The following is a 25664-nucleotide window of genomic DNA, read 5'->3' as shown; positions in this document are numbered from 1 at the left end:
CGAGCCCGGCCGGGGCGGGGGCTGGGCCGGGCCCGTGCCGGTGGCGGGCCGGGGGCGCGGGCCCGTCCGGGCCGTGCCGGTGGCGGGGCCGGCGCCGCTCGGCGCGGGCCGGGGCGGCGGGGCGGCCCCGGACACGGCACGGCGCGGGGCGGGCCGGGGCGGAGCGCGGCGGCACGGACCGAAATTGCTCGGCACGGCACGGCACGGCACGGCACGGCGGGATACGATACAGCGCTGCACGGCTCGGCTCGGTACGGCACTGCAGAACTCGGTTCGGCTCGGCTCGGTACGGCACTGCGGAACTCGGTACGGCTCGGTTCGGCTCCGTGAGATACCGCGCGGGGCCCGGCTGTCCCGGGAGCGGCGGGGTCAGCGCCTTGCGGGGCCGGGGCGCCTCGGGGGTGTCCCGGGTGCGGGGGTGGGTGCGGTGATGCCGCCCCGCAGCCCGGTGGTCGGAACGCGGCCGTGCCGTGCCGTGCCGTGCCGTGGTGCGGGAGCCGCCGTGGGCCGTGCCCGTGGGCAGCGGGACCGGGGCGGGCAGCGCGGGTGTCCCGCGGGGAGCGGAGCCCGGCGGGGCTGTGGGTGCAGCTGCGGGGCTGTACCGCACCCCAAACCCTGCGGGCTGCGGGTTACGCGGGGCGTGGAGACTCAGGATTTCCACGAAGACCGGACTTGCTGTAGCTCATGGAAGAGAGAGGATGGATGGATGGAAGGATGTGGGGCGGGAGGGCTGGCGGCGCTGGAAGGGATGATTCTTCTCGGCTGGCTTTTCGCCTTCCCATCTGCTCTCGGAGGAGCTCTTATCTGCTGAGCCGGTCCCGTCTCCAGCATGTCCAGGAAGATGGGCTGCCTGCTCCAGGGTGCCTGGGACACCAGCCCCACCACCAGCCTCACCACCAGCCCCGCTGCCCGCCCCTCTGCCCGTGGGGATGACCGATGTTTGCGCATTCCTCCGAGGTCTTTCCCTCCTCCCCGGGCTGCCTCTCCCGAGCCCGGGCAGCTCCGAGCAGAGCGGGCAGAGCTGAGGGCCCTGCTGTGTGCTGGGGAGGCTGGGTGGAGGTAGGAGCTGCCAGGAGCTGTGCTGTGACCTGGCCTGGCTTAGGGGGTGACAGCAGGACATGGGGACATCAGGTGGCCCAAAGGACCACGAGTTGTCAGAGGAAGTGCAGCCCCGGCCTCACACAATGTTTTGTTCCTGCTGACACCCCGAGTGTCTGCTCTGCAGCAGGGTCCCTGTCCTTGTCTGGGATGGGGACACACAGTGGGTGGCAGGGGTGGGCACCCTCCCTTCAGGCAGTGAGCTTGCAGCCACAGGAGGTTGTAGTTTTGGGAGTGACACCAATCCTGCCAGGGAATCCAGATTCCTATGGTGACCCTGGGCTGCTTCCTGGCGCTCCTGCAACCGCTTTGTGGAACCACGTTCCCTTCCAGACCCTGGTGGTGCTTACCCCGGAGCTCTGACCCATGCCAGGTCCCCTCCTGAGCAGGGTGGGGGTGTCGGGGCTCCCCTGCTTCGTGCACATTTGCTCCCAGCACTCCAGGGCTGCCGGGAAGTGGGAAAAGCGGAGCAGGCCCGTCCAGGCGGCCGGATTGCGAAAGGGCCAGTGCTGGGCCGAGTGTGAGGGGGCCCCGGGGAGAAGGGGAGGGATGGAGCCCTGAAGCCATGGGATTCTCCAGACCTTCTCCTGCCCCGACTGCTCGGGACATGACCTCATGCTCTCAGGGATGTCCTGGCATGGGACATCGACAGAGAGTGACTGTGTCACCCCTTAACCTTCTCAAGGAAGGATAAACAGAGCGAGCTTCCTCTCCCTTGTGCTGGCGGGTTTCCCAGGTCTCTTGTGCTGCTCCTCTCTGAGTCCTCCCAGTTGTCAATGCCTGGGATGCTCCATGTCCCCCGTGGGTGTGTCCAAGGCTGCTGCTGAGCCAGCATATCCCCCAGGGGCCTCTGTGGCCTGGCCCTTCCCTGCTGCTGTGGCTTGGGATGTCATCCCTGTGCTGCAGGGAATGCCCCGTGCTGATCAAACACACGGACTTACCCGAGGACCTGCCTCACCGGGAGCTGCCCCTTCCTGAGCTCTGTTGGTTGTTCACTGAGGTTTTGGTGGGGCAGTCTGATTGTCCTGCTCTATGCCCAGTCAGTGCTGAAGGACACACATGATTTGAATAGTCCTGGGCCTGGGGCACCCCCACCAGCACAGATGACACCTCTGGAAGAGGCAGCCCCTGTGCAAGATGCAGGGCAGTGATGGGGACAGTGCCTGGCCGTAAGTCACCTGCCAGGGTGACTCTGTCCTCTGATCCGTCACCCACTGGGACAAGCAGAGCCATGGGACCAGTTTGAGCAGTGTCATGGCTCCTGCTGCCATGTGGGGCTGTCCCCTGCCCTCAAGGTCCTCTCACCCATGCCAACCTCAGCAGAGCTGGGCTGAGGCTGAGGCCTGGAGGAAGCCCCAGGATTTTGACTCCACAGTACTCTCAGACACCCCACCACCAGCGCCAGCTGCGCTGCAGGCTGGGATGTGGCTCAGGGCCTCGTGCACACCCGGCTGGGACATTCCTGAGGTTTCCTGGGCAGTGGCAAGAACCTGGGCTGCTTCCCGGCTCCCACGCCCAGCGCTCACTGCAGCCAGCCCGTCCTCCAGAGCCCTTTACCCTCACAGTGGAGTTCTGCTGAGCATCTGTGCCTGGGCAGCACATCCAGAGTGGCACAAGCACATCCAGAGTGGCACAAGCTCTGGTCCAAGAGGAGACTGTCCCAGGCTGAAGCTGTCAGCAGGGTGCTTGGGATGCTGAGGTGGGCTCCCCATCCAGAGCAGCAGGCAGGGTTGGAGCAAAGTCTGCGAGCAGAACGAGCAGCCGGGCAGCAGGAGAGGAGCAAACGCACGGCTTGTGCCTCAGAGAACGGAAAAAGTGATGTGGACAATGAGAGCCCTGTTAGCCTGGCTGCCCGGGACATGGACGCGGGCACGGAGCGTGTTCGGAGAGGGAGGTGCTGCAGGAACGGGGAAGGAGCCGTGCTGTGCTGCAGGGAGCTCACATGGCATCTGGCCTGGGCTGGGCATGGAAAAGGCTTTGGCCCCACAGAGCACAGCTGGGAATATCACTGGGAATATCACTGGGAAACTCTGAGGTGAGTGGCAGAGCTGAGGAGCCAGAGCAGAGGAAGGACAGCGGGGATGAGAGATGCTGGAGCAGAGCTGAAGCAGGACCCAGGAGCAGAGATTACAGACCCTGGAGGTCATGTTGCTGATCCTTGGAAGGGAATCGGTGATTTGCTGCACAAAGCCCAAGCACTTTTCAGGTGCCATGTTCTGGTCCTCTGTGTTTCTGAATGCACATATTTTAATTTTCCTTGTAGCCAAGGATGTAGGCTGCACAATGCTGATTTACCAGGCTGTCCCTATTCCCATCTCTGATTCCCCCCCATTTCTATCTCTGCAGTCTGTACCAGGAAGGTACTTTTTTCCTCTTCCTGGCACAGTTTTGCTTGGAAAATCATGTGATCCTCACCAGAAAGCCCATGGAGTGGTGACTTCCCCATGTAACCACATTTTAGTTCCAGCAGGTGACCAGTTTTAATCCACTTAGCAGAAGGTGCACTGATTTTGTTGAGTGCTAATTATTCCTTAAAAGGTGGTGCAAGATGAATCGAATGCCTTCCAGTCTCAGCCTGTTATATCAACACAGTTGCTCCAATTAACAGGACCTGTGATCTCATAAAAGGCCATTCCCACTTCCTGACACGGGTTATTTCTGCCGGACCGTGGAGATTGGCATTAATTGTGCTGCTGTCCTTTGGGGTTGTAGTGACCCCGTTGTGAAACTGCCCAGTTCCCCAGCAGAGCATCCTGCTCGCTCAGGAGCTCTGGGGAAGCTCCAATGCTAAGGAAACACACCCCAGGGTGTGTTGCAGTTAGCACTCAGGGGGTTCACATTTGTGTGTCAGGACAGCTCTGAGGGTTTACAGCCCTTCCTCTGGGCAGGGCAATGTCCCCTCGGTGACCCAGGGGTGGAATAAGAAGTTTTGTTACTCCTGTGAGATGGCAAACTCATCCCTTCTCTGTTCCCAGGCGGTGTGGAGATGAGGATGGAGAATTCCCATTCCAAGGCCAGAAATCCCCTTTCTTAAGCCACTGGCAGGGCTGAGGTGGCCCTTTGCACCCTCCCTTCCTTCCTGCTGGGTGGGTAAAAGGTTCAGCAAAGCATTTCCCTGCTGTCTGCCCACAAACACACATCCTGCTGAGCTCTGGCAGTGCCAGAGCAGGCAGCTGAGGCACCAGGAGCCCAGAGCTGCCTGGGCCATGTCCCCATCAGCTCTGTCTGTGTCCCCTGTCCCCCAGTTGTGATAGAGGAGAGAGCCAAGCCCACCCTGATGTGGTTGCTCCGAGGGAGGTGATGTGCTGCACAGAATTAAAGGGTTGGAAAAGACCTCCAGGGTCATGGAGTCCAACCTTTGACCAATCCCCACCTTGTCAGCCAGACCAGCGTAGTGACTGCCACATCCAGTCATTCCCACCACTGTGTCTGGCGTGGAACTTGTTACTCCTCACTCTCTTCCTGAGCATCTCTGCAGGCACCAGGCTCATCCCGAGGTTCTCACTGCTCCTGGTGGCACCTCCAATGTGACATGTGCCCAAAAAGGGCAGGCAGGCAGCAGGGCTGGGCCCTGTGGAGGCTTGTGTTGGTGTTGTGGGTGTGGAAAAGGGGCTGGCACTGGGCACCATCCTGGTTCATCCTTGCCTTGGCCCAGGAGGCATTCCCAAGAGGCTGGAGGGTGGGTCAGGTCCTCATCATCTGGAAAAGTGAACCAAGCAGGAATGGGGCTGATTCCTCTGTGAAAACCCTGCCCTGGAGGCTGGTGGGGAGGTGGAGCAGCTGTGCCAGCCCCCAGCTCTGCGTGGGGTTTGAATTTGTTTCCCTTTCCCTGTGACGCTGCAGCTAAATATGAGAATTTTAAATCACCCCGGGAAAGCCAACATTTTGGGGTTTTTTTAATGTTTTCTAATGGCAAGCACGATCTGTGTGAGTGCAGCGGGGAGGATCTGTGCTCAGGGGGCACTTGGAGACAAAGACATCCTGTTGGGGGGCTGCCCTGGGGTGTTTTGGGGGAATGCTTTCCCACCATGGAAGGGACTGGCAGGGATGGTGGGCAGTGGTCAGCGAGGTGGGCATGGGCGAGCATCAGTCAGAGCTTGTCAACACCCCCCATGTAGAAATGCTGCTCCTGAACTACAGGATCCATGGGAATAGCACACTGGGAAGGGAGGGCAGCTCACAGAGAAGGGTTTTCACTATTGTTTGCCCGGTACAGGAATACCACATCTCCCTCAGGTATTCTGGGGAGCCACAAATGTTGTCAGAGGAATGGAGGAACGCGGCACAGAGGAATGTGAACGCTCCGGCTGCCTCGCTCCGAGCGTGGGCTGGAATCCCCTCAGCCAGCAGCCATTCCCTGCTCCTGCTGGATCGAGCTCCTGGCTGGTCCAGCCGGGCTTTCCCTGTGCCCTGAGCCTGTTCCAGCTCTGGCAGCTCATCCCCCTCCTTCCATTCACCTCTCCTGGGCACACCCCTGTGCCCACCTGCCCTCGCTGCCGTTCAGATGTGACCAGGCAGCGCGGTGGGGGCTCAGTGGGGGCTGTTGGCAGAGGGGGACCGGGGACAGGGGCACTGGGCAGGTCCCTGACAGCCCCAGCAGGGACTGTGTGTTGGGGACACTCTGGCCAGGACGAGGCACGTGGCTGTGCTGGTGCTGGGCAGAGAGTTTAACCAGCACAGTTTTGTAAATGCAGGCAAACCCGATGGGAAGAAATGACGATGTCTGACTCAGTTCAGAAGGCTGAATTATTTCTTTATTATAACTATGCTGAAATATATTAATATAAAAGGAGGATATTAAAACTACATACTACTTTCTCTGATTCTAACACAACTCGTGACCCTCTCTCAAGAGTCCAGCCCCAGGTGGGTTGGATTGGGTTGAATTGGGTTGGATTGGGTTGGATTGGATTGGATTGGATTGGATTGGATTGGATTGGATTGGCCATCAGGCTCAAACAATCCTCACCAGAATCCAACCAAGCACTCACTCCAGGTAAACAATTCTCCAAACACATTCCACATGGCAAAAACAAGGAGCAGAAATAGAAATTATTTTCCCTTTCATTTCTCTCTGTGCGCCTCTATGAAAAATCCTGAGAGGGAGAGAAACGTGCTTGCCACAGCACACAGCTGGGCAGGGGGGGGCTGCATGGGGGTGCTGAACCCCAGCACGCCCTGACCCTGTCTGCCCCTGCAGGGCCACGCTGCCATGGGAGGCTGCAGCACGCGGGCACGGCCAGAGCTGCTGCTGCTGCTGCTGCTGCTGGGCAGTGCCTGGCTGCGGGTGGGCAGTGCCCAGCCCACCCCCCCGGGCCCCACGCAGCCCCCCGGGCCCCAGCTGAGGTTCCGCCTGGCCGGTTACCCCCGCAAGCACAACGAGGGCCGCGTCGAGGTCTTCTACAACGAGGAGTGGGGCACCATCTGCGACGACGACTTCACGCTGGGCAACGCGCACGTGCTGTGCCGGCACCTCGGCTTCGTGGCTGCCACCGGCTGGGCCCACAGCGCCAAGTATGGCAAAGGAGTGGGTAAGAGAGGGCTGGTGGGCACAGCATCCCCCTGACAGGGTGCCCGGCAGTGATTGTGTGCTCGTGTGTGCACATGTGGGAGTTTTCCATATGTCAGAGCAGCCCCTTGAGGAGGTGGAGACTCCCCATCTGCAGATCCTCCCAGCCAGAATTTTATTCTTGGCCTCACCTTTGCGCTGCAGCTCCTGCTGTAAACCTGCCTGGTCCCTGCCATGCTCTGTGGGCACCTTCCCTGTTCCTAGGGGATGCTTGGCTCCCCCCTCACCCCTAGGCTGTGTCTGGCAGGGAGGATCTGGCTGGACAATGTGAACTGTGCTGGAAACGAGAAGAGCATCGGGGACTGCAAACACCGAGGCTGGGGGAACAGCGACTGCAGCCACGAGGAGGACGCGGGTGTCGTCTGCAAGGATGAACGCATTCCAGGCTTCAAGGACTCCAACGTCATCGAGGTGAGGAAGCTGCTGGCTAGAGTGGGCAGCAGGTGACATCCAGGATGCCACAGAGCACCCCGGGTGTGGGGCAGCCTGGGAACTCTCACTGTGGGTGCGGGAAAACAGCACTAGATTTTTCTGGTTGTGCTCCCTGGAGATGCACCTGGGAACCCAAGGGGACAAGAGGCACTGAGCTCTCTGGACGAGATTCAATCCTTGGCTGCCAAGGGCCATCAGATGTGGCCAGCAGGAATGCAGGAGTGGCTGTCCCTGTTCCCCACCTATGCCTGCGGACCCCTCTCCTTCATCCTTGGCGATTCCCTGGGGATGGGCTGGCAGGAGGACGGGTGATGGGATGGGATGTGAGCTGGGGCTGACCTGACCCCCGCAGACCGAGCAGAGCCACGTGGAGGAGGTCAGGCTGCGGCCGGTGGTGGCCGGGGGCCGGCGGCAGCTGCCGGTGACGGAGGGCATCGTGGAGGTGCGCTACAAGGACAGCTGGGCACAGATCTGCGACCAGGGCTGGCACAGCCACAACAGCCGCGTTGTCTGTGGCATGATGGGCTTCCCGGCAGAGAAGAAAGTCAACAGGAACTTCTACAAGTGAGTGAGGCTGGCAGGGAGCCCACAGGGGTGGGGTGTCCAAGCAGGGCCAGGGGCACGGGGCTGGCCATGGGGTAGTGCTGGGGGGACAGCAGAGGCTGTGCTGTTGGGTGTTGTGGCTTCTAAAATCCCTCCCCACCCTGCTGCTTGCCAGTCTGGACAGTCTGGACACTTGCTAACCAAGCTGGGGAGCCGTGGGGTGGCTACCACACACACTACAGCAAAGGCCACTCTAAGAGGAGCGCTTTTGCACCCTGGCAGTGCTGTCCCCATCCCAAGGGGAGGTTTGCTGCCATCAGGGGATGCTCCAGCCACACCGTGGCTTGAGCGAGGGGCACGGACACGCCGTGCCTGGCACTGTGAGTGCCCTGAGCAGGCAGCTCCAGTGTTGCCCCACAGGAGGCTGAAGCGAGCAGCCAGGACGAAGGGCCGCAGCCGGAGGCTGGGCAGCAGGTAAGGGGCCAGGGCGCCCCATCTGCTGAGCCATGGCAGAGCTGGGCTGGCCGGCCCCACCAGTCTCTGCCGTCAGAATGGATCCAGGCACAAACGGATCTGGACGGAGCAGACTGAAGGCTTGGGCTGTGCTGGCCCAGTAGGACAAACCCCACCCCAGGGCACTTGCTTGTGCATGCTGGGGTACCCCATTCCCCACGAGAGATGGTCTCTCTCCCATGCTGGTCATGCTCCAGGCAGAGCAGCCCTGTCCTGCACACCAGGCAGGAGTCCTGGCACCCTGGGAGGGGAGCAGGAGGCCTCGGAGCTGAGCTGTGTCTCCTGGCGGATGGGGAGGAAGAGCTGTGGAAATGGGCTGCTTTCTGCAGAAAGCAGCACTGGGGACGCTGGAAAGGCTGTGCACCCCTCCATTCCCTGCAGGATGGGCTGGCATGGGCACCAGAGCCTGTGCTCAGCAGTGCTGATGGGCACAGTGTGGCAGGTCCTGCCACAAGTGCCACATCTGCTTGGGGTCCCTGGCATCCTCTGCCCACTCATTCTTGCTGCCTTTCTGCCAGGGGATGGTCTGGCTGCCTTTTCCCTCCATCCCTGAATCCTGCTGCTGGATTTGTTATTGGATACAGTGAGCCAGAGCCCATCCTGTCTGGGCTGGGGCATGGCACCTCTTTCCTGAGCGTGCTGCCACGATCGCCGCCCCCAGCACAGGGCCTTGCCACAGTCCCACCACCTTCCCTGGTGCTGAATGTGCCCTACACCCACTGTGAGCTCTTCACTGTGACACTCCCTGTCCCCAGCAGTCATCCTTGCCAGCTCCTGCAGCTGGTGATGGGCATTCAGGCTCATGGGTTTCCTCAGGTCCCACCTGAAGGTGCTGGTTGCTCCAGTGTGCTGTTTCCTGGCTGCTTTGGTGCTGACTGCCCCATTCTCAGTGAGCAGGTGTTTCCCCTGCAGCACGGGAGGAAATGTTTTGTGTCTCCATGAGGCTGCACCCCTGTTCATCTGCCCTGAGCAGGAACTGGCCCCTGAGAACCACACTGTTTTGTAGGGGCTGATCAATTTGGGGCTGCACAGCCAAGTCATATGAAGGCACAGGCTAATCCAGGCTGGAAGGGACCTCTGGGAGTCCTGGTCCAATTCCCTGGGTGGAGCAGAGCCAGCTGTGGGTTAAACCCAGGACTTCATCCAGCTGGCTTTTGAAACCTTCCAAGGATGGAAATTCTGCAGCCCTGCGGTCTCTGCTCCAGTATGGCACAGCCCTCATGGGCAACAGGCTTTCCTTACCCTCAGCCTGAACCTTTTTTTGTTAGTCATGCCTCTTTCCTCTTGTGCTCTTCCTTCCCTGCTGGTAGAGCCAGGATCCTCACAGCTCCCACCTCAGCCGTGGCTGGAACAGTCCCACACCCCCCATCCTCTCCACGCTGCTGTCTTGCTGCTCTCTCTCACACCACATTCATGACATCTTCATGTCCTGGGAGCCCAGACCCAGGTGCAGGATCCAGATGTGGTTTCCTGAGTGTGAATGGGCACTGATGCCCTCTGGCATCTGAATCCCAGCCCTGTGCTGCGTCCTGGGGCTCGCTGGGCTGTGCAGGCTGACACCAACCTGTGCTGGCCTGCAGGGACAGTGGCCAGGCTTGGTTCTGCCTGGTCCCTGGGGCTGTCAGCCCCCTGCCCTCCTTTGGGCCACTCTGCTCTTCATTCCTTGCAATCTCTGAAGTTTTGGCTCTGCTCAGCATCTTCCTCCCTGAGGGAAACAAGCATTTGGGGATGTTGGGATTGCACCTACACCTTCTGTGTGCTTGAGCCTCATGGCTCAGCCTGTGCCAGGGCTGTTTCCCTCGCTGCCAGCCTGCTGCAAATCCCACCGTGCCCCATGGCGCCAGGGCAAGCACCCTGGGGCTGCCTATGCTGCTTGCTTGGTGCTGCTTGCCAGGTGTCCTGCACCTTGGGGACACAGCACAGTGATGGCTTGGTATCTGGATGAGGACAAAGTCACCACCACACCTGACCGATCAAATGGTGGCTGCTGGTGTGTTTGATCTTTTGGTCTGTGACAAGGCAGAGCAGGAGGTGGCTGCATCCAGCAGTTTCCTGGTGGGATGCATGCAGGAAACTGCATCATTGCTGTGCAGTGTGGCACAGATGATGCTGGTGCACCCCTGTGTGACACAAGAGGGATGCACATGAGTTTTCCTGGTGGCCAAGGTGCCCAGTTCAGCCTCCAGTGAAGCCAGGGCAGGCTGTGCTCCCTGTGTCACTGCTGAGGGCAGAGGTGACAGCCTGAGACCCCGGGCTTTGTGATGATTGTTTTCTATTTTCCAGGCTGGCCTCCAAATCTCAGCCTAAACAAAAGCGCAGGGAGGACGTAGGGCTCAAGAAGAGGTAAATGGCTCCAGTGGAGAGCCAAAGACAGGAGCCCCGTGCAGTCCCACCAGAGCTGTGCGTGTCCCCACGTGCGTCCCTGTGCTGCTGGGGGTGTGGACAGGCAGCTGGTGTTATGGTTTGACACTGGCACAATGCCAGTGCTCTCATGCAAATGTAATGTCTCAATTTAATGCTGTGAAATGCAACTGAGAACAGAGTAAAGCAGGCCCAAGCTTAATAACAGAAAAAAAAAAAAACCACTTTATTAAGCTACTATTATAAAAGAAAAAAAGAAAGGAAAAAAAATACACATAAAGATTAAAGTGAAAACCTTGCAAGGCATTCCTCCTCCCACCACCCAACTCCAACAAACCACAATGAGACACAATTCTGGACCTTAATTAGGTTTCCACCCTCCACCACTACGACCGTAACCAAAGAGAGCGAGTTCTCCTGGGAATTGTCATTTTAACCCCTCTGTGTTCTCAGAGGTATGTCCACCTTCAATTGGTCAACATCCAAATTGACCTCTTCCTTCCCAGAAAATTCTTTTTCCGTGTCAAACCACAACAGCTGGCAAGGGGTGGCTGCCTGGCAGGCACCGTGTGTCACCCTGGGGACAGGAGAAGGGGCACAGCCAGCGCATGCAGCTGCAGGCAGGGTGGCTGGTGACACCTCCTCTGCAAGCGGCCACGCTGGCCATGGCTCAGGGCTCCCTTTTCCCTCACAGGCTCTTCACGGAGCGGCAGCAGCTCAACTACCGCCTGCACTCGGTGTCCTGCACGGGGACAGAGGTGCATCTGTCCCTGTGCTCCTTCGAGTTCTACCAGGGCAACTCCTCAGCAGCCTGCGGCTCCGGCATGCCCGCCGTGGTCAGCTGCGTGCCCGGGCCTCTCTTTGCCACTGGCAATGGCCACAAGAAGAAGCAGCGCCAGCAGCAGCAGCAGCAGGGCCAGGTGAGCCCCACAGAGGTGGGGATGAGTCCTGCGGTGACCCACAGCTGGGCAGTGCCCCACGGCCAGGCTCTGTCCCCTGGTGTGTGGGTGTCATGGTTTTTTCATGCCAGCGCCTTCATGCAAATGGAATCTCTCAATTGAATGCTGTGAAACGCGATTGAGAACAGAGCAAAGTAGGCTCAAGCTTAATAACAGGGAAAAAACTTTAAGTTATTATTATAAAAGGAAAAAAAAGAAAAAAAAATACACATAAAGATTAAAATTAAAACCTTGCAAAGTATTTTTCTTCTTACTACCCAACTTTAATATACCATAGTGAGACACAATCTGGACTCCAATCAGGTTTCCACCCTCCAAACAATTAATATTCAGTTTATTGAGGGAGAGAGGAGTCTTTCTTGTGCTACAGACCCCCCAAGAAATACAGCTGCTACATCCTGTGTTTCTATGCTACATCCTAAATTTCTCCACCCTTCTATCTACAAAAAGCCAATTCTAATCCCTTCACCCTTCATTTTACCTTAGTCAGGCCATGTGCCTTCCCCTTCCCCACCCAGCCACGAGCCAAACAAACAAGAATCTACATTACACACTAACCAAAACTAAAAAAACCAAGTTCTCTTAAAAATTATACTTTCAACCCCTCTATATTCTCAAAAACATGTCTACCTTTAATTAGTCAATATTTAAATGAACCTCTTCCTTCTAAAATAATTTTTTTTCCCATATCAAACCACAATAGTGGGTTGCTGGGTGACCGGCTCCGGAGCGGGAGGTGGGGACGTTGTCCTGTCCTGCACATCCCTGGGGTCGTGCCCAGCGCTGCGTGGTGCCGTGCCACGCTGTGCCACGCCTGTCCCTGCTCCCGCAGCCCCGGATCCGGCTGAAGGGCGGCGCGAGGGTCGGCGAGGGCCGTGTCGAGGTGCTCAGGAGCAGCGAGTGGGGCACCATCTGTGACGACCGCTGGAACCTGCAGTCGGCCAGCGTCGTGTGCCGCGAGCTGGGCTTCGGCAGCGCCAAGGAGGCCCTCACCGGGGCACGCATGGGGCAAGGTGAGGCTGCCGGGGCAGAGGGGCCAAGCGTCCCCTCCTGGAGCTGGGGGTGAGGCATTGTCCAGGCTTTGCTTGGCTGGGGTGTCCTGTGAGCACTGGGATGCACATGGAGCATCCCCATGGGATCACGGCCACTACACCACGCTGCCCCGGCGTGGCAGCAGCTGTGGAGGCTGGAGGGTCCAACTCGTTGTCACAGTGAGCTCATGGGCACTCTATTTCCCCTTCCCTGGGACCCTGTGACTCTGATCAAGATATCCCCAGACCCCTCCTTCCTGCCCCAACGGGAGAGCCAGGGAAGCCCACCCTGTCCAAAGTCTATACAGACCCCTGACATTTCCTGGTCGCTCTCTTTTGCCCCACTCTCCCCTTGGACACCACAGAATAAAGAGAGCTGAACCAACATATCGGGAGTAAGAGCCTCTTTTGGAAATCTTTGCCATCTCCTGATACTCCTCCCCCCACAGCCTGCTTACCTCTGAGCTAGCCTAGGATATTTTGGGGGGCTGTGCAGGGTAGGGAACATCACTCTCTGCCAAAAAAGAGAGGGCAGCCTTGGGGACGGGGTGGCTCTGAGCATCCCTGTGTCACAGGGCCCTGATTTCTGCTGTCCTCTGGCAGGGACAGGCCCCATCCACCTGAACGAGGTGCAGTGCCGGGGCACCGAGAAGTCCCTCTGGAACTGCTCCTTCAGGAACATCACACAGGAGGACTGCAAGCACACGGAGGACGCGGCCGTTCGCTGCAACATCCCCTACATGGGCTACGAGAACCTGGTGAGGACCACGGGGGGCTGCTGGCTCCACGGGGCTCCCAGCAGCACGGCCTCGGAGCAGGGTGCTGGGAAAGGCCCACGGGATCCATGGGTCCTCATCCCTCCTCCTCTGCACCCCACACATTTCCCTCTGTCCTGGGAGCTCAGGAATTTTGTGGGTGGGAACCCCCGTGAGGAAGGGGGTGGAGGGGAGGCTGTGGGGGCTCTGGGTGCTCTGTGGGTGCTGCTCTGTGAGGGGAGGTGTGGGGCAGCTGCTTCCTGCTGCTTTTCCTGCTGCCAGCCTGTGCCCATTCTCCAGCAGAAACGCCAGAAAAAAAATCACTGTGGGCCAACCAAGTGAGATTTTTTCTAAACTGTGATGAAACCAGCAAATGGAGCCGCTTGTTCCTGTTTGCCCTGGTCCATCGTTTCATCCGCTTTGAGCTTTTTTAATGATCTTTAACTCTCTCACACCTGTCATTTCTGAAATGACGCCATTTCAAAATGAACTGTTTTCCCTGAGCTGGTGAGACAATTCCCAAACTCACAAGCGATTTGTTTGCTCCCAAATCCACCAGTTTTGGCGAGTTCCCTGCCAACTAAAGCTGTGCTTGGCTCTGCTCAGTTCCTGCCTTCCCCATCCCTCTGTGCAGGCACTGCAGCACGGGACAGGGGCTGGGGACAGTCCTGCAGCCCTGGGGAAGCATCACCTGTGAGGATGATGATGCTGCCACTGCTTTTCTCTGCAGATTCGGCTGAGCGGGGGCCGGAGCCGCTTCGAGGGGCGGGTCGAGGTGGCGGTGGGGGCTGGCGACGGGGACCAGCCCCGCTGGGGTCTGGTGTGCGGCGAAGGCTGGGGTACGCTCGAGGCCATGGTGGCCTGTCGCCAGCTGGGTCTGGGATTCGCTAACCACGGCTTACAAGTAGGTGCCAGCACCAGCTTGGCCAGGGCAGCAGCAGCCAGCCACCACCACTGCTCACAGGGCTGGGGACAGGGAGGGACGGGGACGGCGGCGGCGCAGGAGGTGGCACAGCGTGGAGTGCCTGCTCACGGCCCCAGGGCTTCCCCACAGATCCGCCTGGCCGGCGGGAGGACAGAGTTTGAGGGCCGCGTGGAGGTGAAGCGAGGCAGTAAGTGGGGCACGGTCTGCAGCGATGGCTGGACCACCAAGGAGGCCATGGTGGCCTGTCGTCAGCTCGGCCTGGGCTACTCCCTGCACGCTGTGACGGTAGGTGCCAGCGAGGAGGGCCCCGGTGATGCCCTGGCGAGCGCTGCCCAAAAGACTGTGGGGCTGCGTGGGGACGTGGATCCCTGTGGGCAGCTAAGAGGCCTGGGCAGCTGTGGTGGGGGGCTTGGCTGCAGCCTGGCTATAAGTGATCCCGGGCAATCCAGCCACCAGCCCTGCCACCCACCCTGCCTCACCCCCTCGCCAGGAGACCTGGTACTGGGACGCCAGCAACGTGACGGAGATGGTCATGAGCGGGGTGAAGTGCGCCGGCCACGAGATGTCCCTGAGCCACTGCCAGCACCACGGCGCCAGCCTGAGCTGCAGGAACACGGGCACGCGCTTCGCTGCGGGCGTCATCTGCTCCGAGAGTGAGCGGCCACGGGGCGGCGGGCAGTGGGAGCTGTGGGCAGTGGGGGCTGTGGGCAGTGGGGTCTGTGGGCAGTGGGGGCTGTGAGCAGTGGGGTCTGTGGGCAGTGGGATCTGCAGGCAGTGGGGTCTGTGAGCAGTGGGGTCTGGGGGCAGATCCCATCTTTGGGTGTGGGGTCTGTGGGCAGTGGGATCTTTGGGTGTGTGGTCTGTGGGCAGTGGGCTCTGTAGACAACAGTGTTGTGGGGCCAAGAGCGGTGATCAGGGGGGTTTGCAGCTGGAGGTCAGTGGCCAATTCCCAGCCAATGCGGAGGGCACACGTCCCCCCCGGCTGGGCACTGCCAGCACTGGGCACTGCCCCGTGCCCTCCACCCGCCCCATCCCTGCCGAGAGCAGGGCCCGTCCCTGAGCAGCCGCCTGTCCCCAGCTGCCTCAGACCTGCTGCTGCACGCCCCGCTGGTGCAGGAGACGGCGTACATCGAGGACCGGCCGCTGCACATGCTGTACTGCGCCGCCGAGGAAAACTGCCTGGCCAGCTCGGCCCGCCTGGCCAACTGGCCCTACGGCCACCGCCGCCTGCTCCGCTTCTCCTCACAGATCCACAACCGCGGCCGCGCCGATTTCCGCCCCAAGGCCGGCCGCCACTCCTGGGTCTGGCACGAGTGCCACCGGTGTGTGTGGGGCACGGCTGGGAGGGGCGCGTGGGCAGGGGACAGATGGGGCTGGGGGTCACGGAGGGGAGAGGGTGGTGCTGCTGCAATGGGCTGGGTGAGAGCAGTGCTGGGTGAGGAGGGTGCTGGGCAGGGGTGATGATGGAGAGTGACACCGTGCAAGTTTGGCACTGAGAGAGGGTGATGCTGGATGAGCGTGACACCGGGTGAGGGTGCATAGCCCCAGTCTGCTGCCCAGGGTCCAATGTTGAATGGTTTGGCTTAGGGCTGATCCTGGATGAGCAGTGTTGGGGACTCCAGGAGGCAGGGACAGGGCTGCAGGCTGTGCCCTGCCTCCTGAGACAGCGTGCCAGCTGGCTGGGGACAGCTGTGTCCCCTTCCAGGGCAGGACACAGCTCTGCCCAACCTCACAGTGCTGCCACCTCAGAGCAGGGGCTGTGGGGACATTGCTGGTGGTGAGGGGCTGGGCAGGTGGCAGGGGGGCTGATGCAGGGCAGTCTGCAGCAGGTGCTGGCTCCCTCCCACAGGCACTACCACAGCATGGACATCTTCACCCACTACGACATCCTGACCCCCAACGGCACCAAGGTGGCCGAGGGACACAAGGCCAGCTTCTGCCTGGAGGACACCGAGTGCGAGGAAGGTGGGTGACATGGGGCCCTGCAGCACCGTCCCTTCCTGTGTCCTCATTGTGGGGCCAGGCTGGGGGTCTCAGCAGGGACCAGCTGTGTCTCCTCCTGCCTGCAGACGTGGCCAAGAGGTACGAGTGTGCCAACTTTGGGGAGCAGGGCATCACCGTGGGCTGTTGGGACCTGTACCGGCACGACATTGACTGCCAGTGGATCGACATCACTGACGTCAAGCCAGGCAACTACATCCTGCAGGTGCTGCACCTGACCCTCTCCAGCCCCTCCTGCCACCCTCCCAACTTCTGTCCCTGCATCTCAGCCCCCCACACACTTCAGTCACCCATCCTTTTCTCCCACTGGAGCTCAGTGGGGCTGGTGGGTGTGGTGACATGGGACAGTGCCTGTCCTTGTGCTCACAGACGTGTAGGGCTGCTCAGATGTGCTGCCACATGGGTTTTCCATCTCTGAGGAGCACTGCTCATGGGCACATGGCGCACAGGGACAGGACCACCCCACCACATCAGCAGCCACTGGCTCCTTGGAGCTCTCCAGCACACCCACCACAGCTGGAGTGACGCATCCTCTGGGGCTGGGGCAGGGATCTCACTGTCCGTGTCCCACAGGTTGTGATCAACCCCAACTTTGAGGTGGCAGAAAGCGACTTCACCAACAATGCCATGAAATGCAACTGCAAGTACGACGGGCACCGCATCTGGGTGCACAGCTGCCACATCGGTAAGGGCACGGCGCAGGGGTGAGGGTGGAGGGCAGGGACAGGGCTGCAGGAAGCCATGAGGATGAGGATGGGCTGGGATGGTGGTGCTGGGGGCACCTGCAGTGGAACATGGTGGCAGGGGATGCCGTGCACCAGAGCTGGCAGCCCCTGCCCTCTGCCCGCAGGAGATGCGCTCAGCGAGGAGGCCAACAAGCGGTTTGAGCAGTACCCAGGTCAGCTCAACAACCAGATTTCATAGGGCTCCAGCCCTGGGGAGACAGGCATCTCCCTCCCTCACCCCACAGGGTGGGAGGAAGCCGCTGGGAGACTGGCAGGGAGGCCTGATGCCCAGTGCTGCTGCCACTGTGTCCTGCCGGGGACTGCCCAGGACTTGCCACCGGCTGCCCTTCCCCACCTCGGTGGGGGCTGGAGGCACCATCACCTGCACCTCCCAGCGTGGGGCTGCCACCCCAACCACTGGCCAGAAGACCGTGCCCACATCCCCTGGGCTGCGGCACACGGGTACAGCCCGGGAGGTCCTGCACCCCCCATCGCTCCATCCCTCCCATGCCAGCTGCACCCCAAAACTCCCACTGCCCGTTCCAGCCCTGGTTCCTCTCACCCCACAGCCCTCCCACAGCTCACCCCCTCAGCTGGCCCCAGGGCCCACCACCCACACAGGGCCCCAGGAGCCCCCGGGGATGGTGCAGGCGTCTCTGCCCACAGCGCTGCCCAGGGGTGGCTCCTACCCCATCTCTCAGTTGTAATTTTATTTCCTCTATAAAGTTGTAAGTTCTATTTCCCAATGGTTGCTGGCACGTCTTTGGGCTGGGACGGGGAGCCTGGCAGGAGCAGGTGGCACGGATCATTCTTCAGGGCTGATCAGCACACTGGCACAGCGTGGGGGCATCCCCTGGCCCCTGCCATGCCTCATCCACACAGCCCTGGTCCCACACCAGCCCCCAGGACCCTTCTCAGCCACGGCTGGTCCTCTGGGAAGAGCCCAGGTGGGTGAGAGGAAGGGACCAGCAGCAGCCTGAGAGGTGGAACTGAGGAGCAGGGATGTGGGGAAGAGCCAGTTCCTCCTCACCAGATGCAGGGCAAATGTTATCGAGCAGAAATCCCCTCACCAGAGGCAGGGCAAATATTACCGAGCAGAAATCCCATCCTGCAGCTGTGACCCTTGAGGAGTGGGGTCCATAGCACTGTGACCCACAAGAACTGAGGTCTCACAGCAGACAGGGGTTGCCCCAATTTCTGTGGGAGCACAGCCCAGCCAAGCCTGTGGCCAAGATGCTGGGCAGGAACACTCGGATGTGACACGAGGGCTGAGTCCAGCCCAGCTCTTACCCCTCAGCTGAGTGCTCTGACCCCACCAAGGGCAGTCCAGCCCAGCTCTCACCCCTCAGCTGGGTGCTCTGACCCCACCAAGGGAGGTCCAGCCCAGATTTCACCCCTCAGCTGGGTGCTCTGACCCCACCAAGGGCGGTCCAGCCCAGCTCTCACCCCTCAGCTGGGCGCTCTGACCCCACCAAGGGAGGTCCAGCCCAGCTCTCACGCCTCAGCTGGGTGCTCTGACCCCACCAGAGGGATCCAGCCCAGCTCTCACCCCCCAGCTGGGCGCTCTGACCCCACCAAGGGAGGTCCAGCCCAGATTTCACCCCTCAGCTGGGCGCTCTGACCCCACCAAGGGAGGTCCAGCCCAGCTCTCACCCCTCAGCTGGGCGCTCTGACCCCACCAAGGGAGGTCCAGCCCAGCTCTCACCCCTCAGCTGGGCGCTCTGACCCCACCAAGGGAGGTCCAGCCCAGCTCTCACCCCTCAGCTGAGCGCTCTGACCCCACCAGCCCCTTCCCCACGGCGGGGACCCCGGCTGCTGCCTGCAGCCTGGGAGGAGGAGGGGGCAGGAGGCCCTGGCTCAGCCCTGGCTCAGCCCTGGAACGCGCTGCGGTCGGCGCAGCCGGAGCAGCTATGCCAGACACGCCGCGATTTCCCCCGGGCCGGCGGTGCTGGCCGGGGCAGCGAATTCCTCCGGCGAGGCTGGGGCTGCTGAAAGGAGTGCTGTTCTCATGGCAGGGGCAGAGCCGCCCCTTGCCACAGCACCCTGAGGAACTGTGCTTCTTTCATGTCCCAAAAGCAGCAGGACCGGGCTCGGCAGTGCTGTCACGGCCCGACGGCTGCATTCCTCTGGGCTCCGGGCTGCCCTCACCGCTGCTCCGCTCCAGCGCCGGCTCTTCCAGGAAGGAGAGGAACAGCCGGAGCTGCTCCTTCCCCGAAAGCCCTCGGCAGCCAGCTGTCCCCAGGGGCCGGGTGTGTGTGGGAGCAGAGCTCCAGCACCGACAGCGAGCCGGGGGTGGGACAGGCAGAGCCCCAGCCCCGGCTGTGGCTCCCATCCTCAGCCCTCTTGGACATCAGGGCCAGGAGATGCCGCCCCAGCCGTCACGAGTTTGGCATTGACACCAATTTACCAATTTACCATGGCCTGGCAAGCTGCTGCACGGGAGGGGATGTGGACACAGGGTGACAGGAGCAATCACAGATCTCCCAGCAGAAGGGATGTGACCAGATGGCCGTGGCACACCAGCACTGCTGCACTCCAGGGAGGTAATGCCGGTCCCAAAGGGGCCACACAATCAATCCATGGCACGACAGCTGCCTGCCAGGTACACAGAGGAGTCAGATCCCAGCCCAGGTGGGCTCCAAGCAGGTGGCAGAACACCATGAACACTGATAAGGTCCCTGGAGGCACGGTGAGCTCCTCCCCAGCCGCGGGGTCTCATGCGGGGACTGACAGGAGGAGCAAGGTCCCACACAGCCCAGCCTCCACCAGGCAACTGCTGCTGCCAGGGGAAGGAGGTGACACGGCCGTGGGGGCCGCTAGAAAAGTGCTTTATTTGAACACAGAGAGGAACGGCTGCACCACACGTCACCCAAGCACAGGCCCCTCTCCTGGCCCCTCTTGTCTCTGCCTGGTCAGCACAGCCACATCTCAGTCCTGCCCTCGGCTCTGGCTGGGTGCTCTCTGCTACTCGGTGACCTCGGGGACGACGCTGACCAGCAGGGTGTCGTAGCCACGCCGCACCAGCAGCGCCAGGCTCTGCTGCGTCCGCACCGCCTCGTACACGTCCTCGGCGCGCCGCGACACCGTCCCGTTGATCTCCAGCACCACGTCCCCGGCCTTCAGCCCTGCCCTGCGGGGAGAACGCGGATCAAGCACGCAGAGGGTGAGGCAGACGCTTGGTGTTGTCCTCCAAGTGCAGCAGGAGCTGTGGCAGCAGAGGTTCTACAGCTGCACTTAGCCAGCAAGAATCTGGGAAAAGGTTCCCAGGTGGTTTCTGCTGTAGAGACCGAACCCTGCTGCTCTGGAGGAAAACGCATCCCACAGCTGCTCCCTCACCCAGCCCCAATCCCACGCTTACTGGTGTGCTGGGGAGCCGATGATCACCTTGTGGATCAGCACGCCGTAGGAGATGTCGGGAAAGGTGGGGTCACGCAGCTTCAGCTCTGCCAGGATGCTGCAGAGTGAACATCAGCATCAGGGATGGAGCTGGAGGCAGAGCAGGGCTCTCACCCCACTCCCTGCAGCCGCACAGCCTTAGAGACCAGGCACAGAACCTCCCCTCTGGTGTCCCTGTACCCTGCTGAGCACGAGCCACAGTTGCCAGCCCCAAACATCGTCATCCTCCTGTCAAAACAAGAGGATGAGAAGAATCCCAAAGGCACCAGGGAGAGCTGGAAACCCCTGGAGCAGCTGCCAGCTGGATCAGAGCTGTGGTGATGCACATCCCCAAGTCACATCACCCTTCCCAGGGTCAGACCCACCCCTCCTCTGCTGCGGTTTCACTTCTCTGCCCTAGCTGGGCAGGATACACAACACAAGCTGAGTGTAGAGTCAAAACAATCACAGTTGCTCACACTTTCCCACAGATTTTAGGATTTCTAAACCAAATCTTGACTGAAATCCAGAAGTGGATGCAACACTCCAGCTGGATGTCTCCAGAGTGACAGCATTCTTCCCTCAAACACTGCATCAGCTCTAATCCCTGCAGACCCACACACTCAGTCTCTGCCCAGCTCTGCTCCTGTCATGTCCCTGCTCAGCCAGTCAGGGCTCTCCACGTGGCTGTGGTCTGTGCTGAACTCAACTGTGCTGTCCCACAGCCCACTGCAAGCTGCCCTCCCTTCCCAATTTCACACAGCAGAGGTGGGAAGAGGCCTCTCAAGTTCATCTCACCCAACCCCCAGCAGGCTCAGTCAGGCCAGGCTGCTCTGGACTGTGTCCAGCTGGGTTTTGAGGATCTCCAAGAACCCTCCAGGCAACGTGTGCCAGGCTCTGAGCACCCTCCTCATAGTAAAAAACAGGATTTCTTGTGGACTCTGACACATCTCTGTGCCCACTGCCTCTTATCTGGCCTGGGCACCACACACAGAACAGGGTCTGAGCCTGAACCTGTGCCCAACATGGATCTTCTCCTTCCCGTGCCAGGGAAAGGTTTCCAGATGGAAAAGTTCAGGGTGTTCAGGGCAATCACCCGATTCCAAGGCGAGCAATCCCTTGTTGGGAGCCCTTCCTGCTGGGCACAAACAAGCCTGGCAGTCAGGTGCTTTCCCTGGACTGGTTCAGGGGCTGGAACCACATCCCCGGAGCCGTGTCCGAGGAATTTCACGCTGCCTCCTGACAGACTTGGTCCCTGCAAGCGTGGCCAGGGAAGCAGGAGGAGGCTGGGCCGGCCTCCCACATCCCTCGGGTTCTGCCGGTTGCCAGCACCATCTGCTGGGCACTGGGGAACTCGCCAGACCTTGAGGAGGGCAGAGCACAGCTCCAAAAAGGGTTTGCCCAGCATGGCACAGCAGCACCAGCCCCATGAGGCAGCTGAAGGTCTCTTAAATGTGGCTGCAAGAGCCAAAGAACCAGAGCAGGTGGTGACCTTCTCCCAGAGGTGAGAGCACAGGTCCTGCTTGCTCACATGGGCACTTCACAGAATTGTTTGGGTTGGAAAAGACTTTTAGGATCAAGTCCAACCATTTCCCCAGCTCTGCCAAGGCCACCACTGACCATGTCCCCAGAATCCACATCCACAAAGCTGTTGAATCTCCCCCAGGGATGGAGATTCCAGCGTAGCCCTAGGCAGGTGTGCCAGGGCTGGACAGCCCTTTCCAAGAAGGAATTTTCCCAATATCCAACTTCAACCTCCCCTCGCACAACCTGAGGCAGTTTCCTCTAGTCCTGTCCCTTGTTCCCTGGCAGCAGAGCCTGACCCCCACCTGGCTCCACCCTCCTGTGGAGAAGGAGAGCACTTTTTATCTGCTCACAGTCCGCCACCAGTGAAGAATCTTCCAAGTTTCCAATTTACCCATGAGCCAGCCTACATTCTACCCACAACACAAGCACAAAGAGATTTGAGAGTGAGAGCTTAATCCTCCCAAAACCAGGCATCCTCAGTTAGTTGGGAAGATCCCAACACATCCCTGCCCCAACAGGACCGGTCTGTTGGCCCCTGAGCTCAGGACAGGTACCTGGGAGTGAGGGTCAGCATCATCACCCCGATGTACCGGCGCTTCGATTCTGCATTGCCAAACCAGGAGCCTGTGGAAGGAAAGGACATGGAATGTCATGGCTGGAAAACACAGACCTGCTTAGAACAGTGCTGGGCTGAGCCCTCACAGCCCTCAGGGCAGGCAGCATCCAGAGCTATTCCAAATCCCTACAACAGCTCAGTCCAGTTCTCAGCACAGCGGGAGCGTTCCAGGTGTCGCATTTTGCACTATGACTTGGCTTCCATGGTCTGTCAAAATTTTGACAGAGAATGTCCCTCCCCAGTGTCACAGAACCAGACAAAGCAAGGCAGCAGTTGCACAGATTTCCTGTGGCACCAGATGAGACCCCAAAGAGTTCTCCTGCTCTCCTTGCTTTTCTTGGGAAGAAGGGTCCAGAGCCCAGCTGTACCAAAGTTTCCTTCTCTCACCCTTTTCCCCCAAACCCCGAGCAGGGAGGTCCCCACTCACTCTTGCGGTGCTCCTCCTTCTGCAGGAACTTCCGCAGCCGGTCCGAGGGGATGGCAAAGGAGATGCCCGACGTCACCTTCATGGTGTTCACGCCGATCACCTCACCATCCTGCAGGGAAAGGGCACTGGGATCCCAATGCAGTGATCCAGTGATCCCAGCAGTGACCCAGCCTGGATCATTGTGGAGAGCAGGGGAACTACTGCACCAGCCTGGGGTCCTGCCTCTGTGCCCACCCCTCCCAGGCTGCCGGCCCTGTGTCGTGCCTCACCCTGCTGAGGCTGGGCAAGACCCAGGGGCTGAGTCTCCAGGATGAGTCCATGCAGTCCCTGGCTCTGCCCTGCCAGCTCCAGCCAGACCTCATCTCCACCAAAGCCCCATCAGCTCCAGATGCCTCAGATACTGCACAAAGCTCTCACGCCACGCTTAGACCTCCCTCTCCCTCCAGGAAACCTCCCAGCACTCACAAGCACTCCCAGAGAGGGGCACAGAGCAAGGGGCACACAGCACATCCCAGCCAGCAAGGGGACAAGCAGCAGAACTCACCAGGTTGACGAGGGGGCCCCCAGAGTTCCCAAACTGCAGCAGAGGAGAGAGAGTGTGAGCAGACCACAAAAGCCCCATCCCGAGGCCGATCCCAGGGCGACCGGCCAGAACCCCCATACGCTCCACGTGAACCCCCTCCACCCTCCCGTGCCCCCGTGCCCCTTACGTCGATGGCAGCGTCCGTCTGGATGTACTCCATGTCAGTGGCGGCCAGGCCCAGCTCGCGGCTGCCGCGCTGCGCCGAGCTGACGATGCCCGAGGTGATGGTGTTCTGCAGGGCGAAGGGGCTGCCCATGGCCACCACGAACTCGCCCTGCCTCACCTCGGCCGAGCGGCCCAGCGGCAGCGTGGGCAGCGGGTGCTGCGGGCAGCGAGACGGTCAGCGGGACAAAGCAGAACAAGAGGAACATCCCCCACCTCCCGGCGTCCCCCGCGGCCGCGACGCGCGCACCCACCTTGGGCTTGATCTTGATGGTGGCAATGTCGGCCACCTGGTCCACGTCCTGCACCACGGCGTCGTACGTGTCGCCGCTGGCCAGCTTCACCCGCACGCGCCGCCGGTTGGCCACCACGTGCGCGTTGGTGACGATCAGCCCGTCCGGGGACACCACGAAGCCCGAACCGTTGGAGATGGGCACCTCCCGGCCCAGGAAGGGGTGTCTGCAAGGAGGGCACGGCTCAGGAGGGGTGGCAGGGACAGGGTTGATTGGGAGTAGCAAGGGTGCACAGGCAGCGGAACCATGGAGGATTCCTTCCCTGTTCCAGCAATTTGCAGAAATAGGGGAATCGGCACGAGTGCAACAGGAATCCAGAGCTGTGCACAGCCACGAAGGTACAATCCTGCCAGGAACAGAAGCACGTGGGAGCAAGGAGAGGCTGTGACCTGTGCAGGGACAAGGCCAAAAGACATTTACCCCAGCCTTGGAGCAGGTAACAAACACCTGAGAGGCAACAGGAACATTTCCTGAGAGCAGGACGGGACTCACAACTCTGGGTCCTGGTCAATCACCCCAACCTCTGCTGCTAGTCAGGTGAAGGGAATGGAAAACAGGATGGACCAGCAAGGCCAAAGCCCAGCCGGTAGTGAATTATTGCCAATGTGGGTCAGGAACCCAGAGAAGGAGCAGCACCAGCTGCTGCCTCCTCGCACGGTGAGGCAGCAAAGGTGACACTGCACACAGGTGACACCAAGCTGGAAGCAGCAGCCACCCAGCTGGTGAGGGCAGAGCTGATGCACAGAGGTGCTCCGAGGCCGGAGGCATTGCGTGGTGAGAACATTAGAGAGCACAAAGGGAAATAAACACCAAGTGCTGCCCCCAGGCAGCGTTAACGGGGCAGCCCGGGCGGCAGCTTCGCCAGACGGCCCCGCAGGACACGGAAGTGTCGGTGCCTCCCGAGGCGCTCACGGGAGCCCTCCGGGACGGTTCAGGAGAGGCCGGCGGAGGTCCCGAAGGTGCCGGGGCCGCACTGCACAGGGAGGAGGGAAACCCCTCCCGGGGACCTCCCGGTGCCGGTACCTGCCCACGATCTCCACGTAGACCAGCGCGGGCGCCGTTTTCTCCACCACGTCGGCGATGAAGTTGAAGGCGGCGCGGGGCGAGGTAGGCGGCGGGGCGGGCGGTGGGGCGGGCACGGCGGCGCTCAGCGGGGACCGGCGGCGCTCCCGGGCCCACAGCAGCACCAGCGCTGCCGCCCCGGCGCCCACCGCCGCCGCCAGAGACCGGCCCCAGGCGGACGGCGGCGGAGGATGGGAAGGAGGAGGAGGAGGGGGAGGAGGCGGCGGTGGCTCAGCTGTCCCCGTCAGCGCTCGGCACCAGCGCTGTACACCCGGTGGCACCGGGATGCACCGGAGCCGCACCCTCCGCGCCGCTGCCGCCATGCTGCCGAGAGGAAACCGCGCCCCGCCGGGGCGGTGCTGAGCCGCGGGGCACTACGGGAGTTGTAGTCCTGAGGCGGGGCCAGCCCAAAGCTGTCCTCCACCGCAGAGCACGCCGGGAGTTGTAGTTCCGAGGAGGAGACTGCCGGAAAAGCGTTTTGCCGCGGGGCGCGCCGGGAGTTGTAGTCCCGCTGGGAGCTACGGTCCCGCCGTCAGCGAGATGCGCCGATAACCGGCGCGACAGCGGAGTAGGGCAGCCCCATTGTCAGAGCGGCTCACCGAGTCCGCCGGAGCCGCCGAGGGCCGCGACCGGGGCGAGAGTGCTGCGGCGGTGCCGTGCGGACCAGGAAGGGGGCGCGCTCCCAGCGTGCCCCGCGCGGGCCGGGC

The 25664-nt window shown here is 60.9% G+C and overlaps 2 protein-coding genes across 13 annotated transcripts; one reads left to right on the top strand and one right to left on the bottom strand.

The window, feature by feature from the left end:
- Positions 1-165: 165 nt before the first annotated feature.
- Positions 166-17658, top strand: LOXL3 (lysyl oxidase like 3). 12 transcript variants are annotated; one of them, XM_085577420.1, is made up of 16 exons: positions 174-306; positions 6299-6629; positions 6915-7078; positions 7452-7663; positions 10439-10498; positions 11211-11436; positions 12308-12488; positions 13110-13264; positions 13992-14165; positions 14316-14471; positions 14677-14839; positions 15265-15508; positions 16036-16151; positions 16256-16392; positions 16761-16872; positions 17038-17650. In XM_085577420.1, the coding sequence occupies exons 2-16, from the start codon at positions 6311-6313 to the stop codon at positions 17109-17111; spliced, it is 2493 nt and encodes an 830-aa protein (XP_085433546.1). In that variant the 5' UTR covers positions 174-306; positions 6299-6310; the 3' UTR covers positions 17112-17650. The 12 variants fall into 12 exon arrangements, with proteins under 12 accessions (XP_085433538.1, XP_085433540.1, XP_085433537.1 ...); XM_085577412.1 differs by lacking the exon at positions 14316-14471 and having other exon boundaries at positions 166-251; positions 17038-17658; XM_085577414.1 differs by lacking the exon at positions 13992-14165 and having other exon boundaries at positions 166-286; positions 17038-17658.
- A 2066-nt stretch (positions 17659-19724) lies between these two features.
- On the bottom strand, positions 19725-25651 carry HTRA2 (HtrA serine peptidase 2). Its single transcript, XM_021526810.3, has 8 exons — positions 24919-25651; positions 23857-24061; positions 23568-23762; positions 23402-23434; positions 22858-22966; positions 22369-22438; positions 20271-20366; positions 19725-20042 (listed from the first exon to the last, which is right to left on the bottom strand). The coding sequence occupies exons 1-8, from the start codon at positions 25278-25280 to the stop codon at positions 19877-19879; spliced, it is 1236 nt and encodes a 411-aa protein (XP_021382485.2). The 5' UTR covers positions 25281-25651; the 3' UTR covers positions 19725-19876.
- Positions 25652-25664: the final 13 nt, after the last annotated feature.

Source organism: Lonchura striata, chromosome 4 (assembly GCF_050655825.1).
Source record: "Lonchura striata isolate lonStrDom1 chromosome 4, ASM5065582v1, whole genome shotgun sequence".
Classification (NCBI taxonomy): Eukaryota; Metazoa; Chordata; class Aves; order Passeriformes; family Estrildidae; genus Lonchura; species Lonchura striata.
The sequence above is the reverse complement of the archived record's forward strand: the minus strand, read 5'-3'. Positions and strand labels throughout refer to the sequence as shown.